The 7,596-nt window shown below is 35.8% G+C and overlaps 1 protein-coding gene across 1 annotated transcript; it reads right to left on the bottom strand.

Annotated features, from left to right (window-relative positions):
• Positions 1-879: 879 nt before the first annotated feature.
• LOC134269308 (uncharacterized) lies at positions 880-3,910 on the bottom strand. The gene is made up of 5 exons (XM_062751504.1): positions 2,994-3,910; positions 2,588-2,701; positions 2,395-2,454; positions 1,590-1,790; positions 880-1,259 (listed from the first exon to the last, which is right to left on the bottom strand). Exons 1-5 carry the CDS (start codon positions 3,058-3,060, stop codon positions 1,000-1,002), a joined length of 702 nt encoding a protein of 233 aa, XP_062607488.1. The 5' UTR covers positions 3,061-3,910; the 3' UTR covers positions 880-999.
• Positions 3,911-7,596: the final 3,686 nt, after the last annotated feature.

Genomic DNA, 7,596 nt, shown 5'->3' with positions numbered 1-7,596 from the left:
ACAGTTCACAGAGCAATAATAGAGAAAGGGAGAGAAATTCAAGATGCATATCGCCTTTTTAAGTTACATGTAAAAGTGATTCTCGGTATATTTGAATGTTTTCTTTAAGAACAAAAAATTGTTTGATAAAGGCAAATTTTAAAATGAAGGTGCGCGCGGGCGCTGCTTTCCTCTTACATGAATTCCACACTGGCGGATTTGACGTAACGGAAGACCGAAACATTAGTAGCTTTGAAATTCAGAACGATAAAAATATCATGAGTACGATAGAAACTTAGCTTTCCACATGCATATTTTTATGAATCTCGTTGATCTGTCTAGATTAACATTGGTTTGATTATTTTTTTTTTCATTTTCAGTGTATATTTTTGAATGACGAGTTTAAAGGTTATTTTTAAAAATTCGACGCATGGGTTCTACTTGATAAAGTTACTAGTACTGGGTCGAGAAGAAATTTGCTATTTTAGTCCCCTGTGTTAATTGTATCTGTAGAACTGTAATATAAGACAAAACAATCCCTGGCTTCATCTGTACCATAATGAGCTGGGTCGAAATGATTTGTGATCATAACAGTTCCTAATGCGTCAGTCTGTATTATTGCTCAACAGAGAGAAACCAATATCACTGTATGGAATTCTCGAATTTTTAGGTTGTAAATTAGATATATGAAAGGGTGTGTATACAAGACCACTTGAAAGTTGCTGAGAATTTTATTACTTATTATCATCGTTGTAAACGGATATTAGAAGCGAAAAAACTGCGTACGCAAATCTCGGCTTGATGCGTTCTCCATGAAATTGATTTTAAGACAGCTTCCACCCTGTCGCCTCAATATAATATTGCCTGTTCAACGTGTGAAAGAAACCATAAAACTCACGCTGTGTTTCTTTTCTCCTATTTTTTATCAAAAATATAACAAACAGCACATTGCAATAAGAAAAGGCAAGATGAACCTCCGCGAAATATTATCTGAGTAAGGCGTTCTATAGGCGTCCTTCATCACCCGGTCACAACACATAACGAGGGTTTCCGCCTGTCCAGTTCTCTTTCTATGATGAAGTCTTTGAACTTGTCCGAGCTCTCCATTTTATCGTGAATGAACCAGAGGATTGCGTAGCAGACGATAGTGAAGATGATGAGGACGAACGTCACCGTGACGACAGCAATGGCGATACTGAGGAGGTGGTAGTCACAGTAGTGTATGGCGTGCTCGTCTTCAGTCTGCGCGATCTTCAGAAGATTGTACACCAGGACAGCGCCTTCCAAAAAAAAATGATAGAAAAAATATATCTATAAGCCGAATCCAATACAACACAAAGTACAAGTTTTTCTATACAAAGTCTAGATAAGAGTATATAACTGTATAATGCGACATCTTTGGAAATTTATGAAATAAAACAAAGATGAAAGCATTCCACATTTCATAAATTTTTACAGCTTTAGATTACATTTTCTGGATTTTTAAATATTTTGATGAGGAATCTTGTTGTATTATTTGTTTATGGGGAATTTACTACACGACCAGGCAACAAGTTTTTATACACGTCCTACATAAACATTCACAGGTACAATACAATAACAGTATTTACCTGTAAACCCCCAAAACACGAGGAATAACGTCAACATGTCGGTGACAGTGTATAGGCAGTGTCTCTCCCCCTCGGGGGGTGCGATATTGCACATAATACGGGCACCTTGTAGAAAACATTTTAACATCAATGCAGCACCATTCAGAGTGAGAAACAATGGAAGAAGAGGTTCACAGGGGCAATTATTGAACTCCATTATACCTAAAACAAATAAAAATTACAATCACACATCTCTGGTGGACGTAAAACAACAATTAAACAAAATATAAAGTGAGAAGGTAGCAAGGTCTCTTAACAGTTTTGAGGTATGTTGTCTGAAAGTTAATGAGCCTTCATTTTATCAGCATTATGCGTGATTCGAACTGAAAGCTTGGAAATTAATTAAATTGAACATATAGTCTAAATGACATGTGCAAGGTGTACAAGTCTTCGCCCTTTCCCTTACCCAAGTAAATTTGTGGATCTGCTTTTTCGACAAAACGGCAATCCTTAAATGCTTGATGTTTTTTCTTGTTTATTTAAACATTTGCCGTTACTGATACTTTGCCCCGTTACAATGACTACTGTGTAAAGATGTTGTTCCGTAACAATTTTATACTAACCATTGTGTCCGGATATACCACTCATAAAGCATGGACACTAAACAAAGAAAGGACTCTCGGACATATTTCATGTAGCATACGTCCAGTAGTCATTTCGAAATCAATATAATATAATTTCCTTCATTTACATTACTGATCCGTGGTCAGTGTGCTGTGCACTATACAATGTCAATTGATTCTCCGGTTCTATTGAGAATACTCACCGAACGTTAGGCACAGAACGGAAATAGCGAGGCCTATCGTCAACATGGACAACCCGAGCACTGAAAGATGACAAAATATCATACTGTGACGACAAATAAATGACCACAAAACTGATAGAAATTCATGACCAACAAAACAGATAGAAATTCAACAGTATGTTTTTTTTTACCTTGACACTGGTATTGTACTCACCCGACTTGTTAAAGGAGTTGTTCACGTGACATATAAAGTTGTAGGCGTCCTCCTCCTCCATGTAAGCGTTCTGTAGCACCCGACAGTGACATCCCTTCCCGCCATCTTTGTGGACTGAAACAAAAATCGGTGAACGTTTAGATTTAGAAATTGAATGGTGGCTAATGAAGTCGTCTGCTCTTTTGATACGACCCCCGACTTTACCCGGACAATGCCTGGAACTCATTTTATCACTGGTTAACAAGGGCAAAATCTGGTGCTTACAGAGATTCTATTAATACCTTCCATCATGAAACGAACCAGAGAAATTAATTTATATAAACGTTACTTAAAAAACCTCAGAGCGAAATAAACATTTTATTCCATGCATATTTTTAACATGTTTTTAAATATATTAATAAAATACCTTGTCGCTCTGCAGACGGTTCGTTGCAGACGACATCGTGCAGCAGAAGATCGTTAGGACTGGCCATTACACTCCTCGTCTGAGCATGGCAGAGATTTCTCTTAGAGCAAACGACACAAACACGAAGTCACACGATAGCCACTTTGTAAGGTGTTACTTCATGAACTTTACCTAGAGGCACCAACAGATGCAGAAAATCATTTCCTGGTTTGTATATCCTCCGATGTAAACAGATAGATACCTAATACACACACACGACAGCTCGCGCGCTGGCGCTTCACCATCCCCGCGTGTAGAGCTGGGCGCCGGAGGGGTGTGTGTCGTAATGTCGTTACTTCCGCCGTAAACCAAGCAGTTGTCGCTTATTCTGCAGTCTCCTGTTCTGGACTCAAATAAACTCCAATCTCTCACGTGTAATGTTCACCGTCACGTGCCAGCTTATACGGTGTTTAAACACTAATTCCTTCTCATTACAAACGTTATTCACAGGAACCCTAGATTAAACATTCTAAAGGTAAATAAATAGCAGTTTTCCTTGACGAGTGACAAAGGCGTGTTCCCTGTGTACGAGTTCTAATGGGGGAAATCAATACCGACCGTCACTGATTTCTAAATGCGTTCTCAGTCACACAGTAGTATGTGGAAGATATGCCGTGTTTTATATCTTAATTTATCGGTCTTAATGAATTACTGCATTATACAGCTGTGTCTGTTCTACAGCTAATCCATCAAACGTAAACAATATTGACAATCCGAGCAGAAGTCACCGGAGCTATGTGAGTAGACCAGCGTCTGAGGATCGGCCCTCGCTCTGCAGTAATAGCTAGCAGTCCATTAATCGCATTAGTTGCACATGCACACGTTGTATACCAAAATACACACATTTGGCAACGTACACAGACCATGACAGAAGTTTGACATTTTACATGATGAGGATGTCAAATATAACCAGTGTTTTAATCTGTGTGACCTTCCTATCGGCAATATATAAAACATAGTCACTGTGTATTACAGTCTGAGAGATAGACTGGAAAGGATACAGTAAAACTCGGTTATAGCGAAGTTCTGGGAACCCGCGAATTTTACGTCGCTATATCCGTATTTCGTTTTTTCAATTTAACGGATTTCATTTGAAAGTATTGAATTTCATAGATTCGTTGTACATAGGCGTCGGTACGGGGGGGCGGGGAGCTTAATCCCCCCCTTTTTTTTTTAGCAAAAATTATGTTGACATTGAAAATAGGGATTTACCTTTTTTGGTTGGGTTAGCCCCCCCCCCCTTCAATTTGCTTCCGACGCCCATGTTGTATATATAGATTTGTTTCCCTTCAAGTGTACAAAATGTATATAACAAAAGATAAGATACAAAATGAAATGAGCATATTTGGCATCTGATCGACAAATGATTTATTGTTTAATGTCCAAGACAGACGAATAGTCGACTGACCACAATAGGGCAGACATCAAAACCTGCACGGATAGGGAAAATGTTATAAACATTAAATTGAAATACCTTGTCAAAACAAAAATGAAAATAAAGTCTTCGTGATCATTTTTACAGTCTAACTATGATCACGTGTGTATTGTTTAACATAAAAAATGATAACTAGCTATCGGATAAAAGGAAATAGTAAAATGCAAATTTTACATGACTTGTATATCTTGTTTTTTCTTAATTTTTAAAATGCTTAGTGGAACAGAAAAAATGTCCATGATCTTGATGCAACAAAATAACATTTTTACAGTATTATAGAATTCACTACCCAGTAAATCAACCAAGAGAAAAAAATATATATGACTAAACTGTTTGTTTTAAATAAATAAATAAACACCCCTAGCATGGAACGAACTAAAATTTATCGATTCATTTGTTCTAAGGGCGGTCTTCTCTTTACAATTCCATTCAAAATTTACACATAAGACCCCTGGGAGTACTTATTTTGAATTTCAAGGTCTAAGTACTGGTCAAGGTCATATTTCACTGAGTCTTTCTGAGAGGCATCTCTTCTCTAAGAAGTAAAGCACGGAGGCCACGATCCCTTCTGGAGCACATCTATAACAAACGGGGCATATTCTTAAGGGACTCCGACCCTCAGCCAGGAAGGACAACTCTTTAATTTATAATTTAATTCAAAAAGTCTTTAAATGAAGCTTGAAAATTAAATCTTTTCAAGCAACAATTTTCATTATATGCCTCTCAGTGTGCTTCAAGGTTCTTTGAACTTCTCAGAAAGGTCTAATTAAAATTAGAAAATTTTTATCCCGAAAAAGCATTTTTTACGACGGCGTATTCGTGCCATTTTAACAATGTAGAAAATTTGTTTGTACAATTTAATAAATCGTTTGTACAATTTAAAAAATCGTTTGTACAATTTAATAAATCGTTTGTACAATTTAATAAGTCGTTTGTACAATTTGTTTGTTAAATCGTTTGTACAATTTATTAAATCGTTCATACGATTTATCAAAATAGTTTGTACGATTTTTATAAATCGTTTGAACAATTTAGGAAACCGTTTTTACGATTTAAGAAAACGTTTGTACGATTTAAAAAATTGTTTGTACGATTTAATAAATTGTTTGTACGATTTAATAAATTGTACAAACGATTTATCAAACAAATTGTACAAACGATTTATTAATTGTACAAACGATTTACTAAATTGTACAAACAATTTATCAAATCGTACAAACGACTTATTAAATCGTACAAACGACTTATTAAACTGTACAAACGATTTATTAAATTGTACAAACGATTTATTAAATTGTACAAACAATTTGTTAAATCGTACAAACGTTTTCTTAAATCGTTCAAACGATTAAAAAAAAAATTCTACATTGTTAAAATGGCACGAATACGCCGTCGTAATTTTTAGATACCAATATTTATTAACATGATATGAAATTAGAAGTGATTTATGGAGCTTTGCAAAGAACCTTGAAGCATATAGAGAGACATATAATGAAAATTGTTGCATGAAAATATTTAATTTTCAAGCTTCATTTAAAGACTTTTTCAATTAAATTATAAATTAAAGAGTTGTCCTTCCTGGCTGAGGGTCGGGGTCCCTTAACTTGATTTTAGAATGTAAGAAAGCTTCCACTGATTTCCATGAACAAATGCTCAGTTTAAATTCTGATTTGAATCAATAATATTTTTTTCTATCACTATGGCAGTCGATCAACTTAAAAAAAAAACCTTTTAAACCCTACCTCTCTGTTTTCGGTGCTCTTTCTAGAGTTCTGTTTACTGTAATAGTGCTGTATTTAGGCAGTGTTTTGTGCGCAGTGGAACCTTGAAGTTCAGCGAAAATTGCGTCTGTTTATTTAATAAGAGCGTTGATTGGACACTGCTTCAGTATCTTAGTACACAAGGGACGCCTGCCTGGTGTATCGGAGTCGGGCGATGTTTTGTAAATTAATGTCTGTTATCATTGATAAAGCACTAGAATGAAAGTTTGGCAATATTTTTACGCATTTGCCAGTCAATCACAGAACATCAAAGAGGAAAAGTGGTGTACAGGTATAACAATAGATCAGGATGTGTAATGCATTAAGTGGAGGAAAATATTGACAAAAACGCATTTCTTAACCCTTATATATTTACGTTTATCTATTGATTGATTTATTTATTTTTCCATACTCATTTCCGATGTTATAATCCAAATGTCTGTAAGATAAATCAATATTTCATTTGCTAATGTTATCGGCGCTAGATACACGAAAAAATACCGGGTACATAAATTTTCAAGTATGAATATATTCCACTCGAGGTTTAGAGTAATATCCTGGAAGCTATTTTGCTGTCTCATTAATGAAAAACCAGTGGTGACCTTGACCTTTGACCTTGATTTAAGACTACGACAAACTTGTAGGTCATTGCAACCCCATTTCCTAAACTCAAAACCATCTTTTATAAACATGAAGTAATCTAGAGCGGACAATATTTTCTAACGGTCAGACAGATAGACAAACATAAAATCGCACAAAAGTAGTACAATTCTCAGTAAACATTGGATTTTCAGTAAGGCGTGGCATTCTCGGCGCTACTTAATTAGTGTTTGTCAAATGGCAATTCTCATAGATAGTTCGTATAGATTCTCAATGTTGAAAACGATGAGACAACTTAAGCCCCACCTCGTTGTCGCACGAGACACTGTTATAGGATACGCTACACTCGTTGACATTCGCCCGAATTTCTATCCCATGTATATTTTAAAGGTGAATGAAAGTTGTGTAAATTTCGGACGCTAATTATATAACATCGAATATAACACGCCTTTCTGAAAGTCCGAGGTTAACTGAGAATTGTACTTATGCGTATCCTTCCTCTGATAAATCAGCACGAAAGTTAATCTCTGTCCTGTTGTCTATCAAAAACTGTCAGAGTGGTATTTTGGGCCAGAGCAAACCTGGAACATTGACGCCATAAGTCTGAGAGCCTATGACAAAGTATACAGTGATGTTATGTATATGAAAACAACTTAACTATGGAGTGTTTTACGTATGTGATGTTTATGATCTATTTCATGAATCATTCTAGTGACCTTAATTAGAATTATTATGGAGTAACCTGACACCCCTTTCTAATAGACTGTCT

Source organism: Saccostrea cucullata, unplaced genomic scaffold (genome assembly GCF_032062105.1).
Source record: "Saccostrea cucullata isolate Sc308-1 unplaced genomic scaffold, CSIRO_AGI_Scuc_v1 ctg8827, whole genome shotgun sequence".
Classification (NCBI taxonomy): domain Eukaryota; kingdom Metazoa; phylum Mollusca; class Bivalvia; order Ostreida; family Ostreidae; genus Saccostrea; species Saccostrea cuccullata.
Note: the sequence above shows the minus strand (reverse complement) of the source record. Positions and strands in the feature narration are given on the sequence as shown.

Coding starts and splice junctions, on each gene's coding strand:
- LOC134269308 (XM_062751504.1), bottom strand. CDS start 3,060: ATGGCCAGTCCTAACGATCTTCTGCTGCACGATGTCGTCTGCAACGAA. Junction 2,455..2,587: donor CAACTCCTTTAACAAGTCGG/GTGAGTACAATA, acceptor GTCATCTTTCAG/TGCTCGGGTTGTCCATGTTG. Junction 1,791..2,394: donor CGTTCTGTGCCTAACGTTCG/GTGAGTATTCTC, acceptor TATTTGTTTTAG/GTATAATGGAGTTCAATAAT.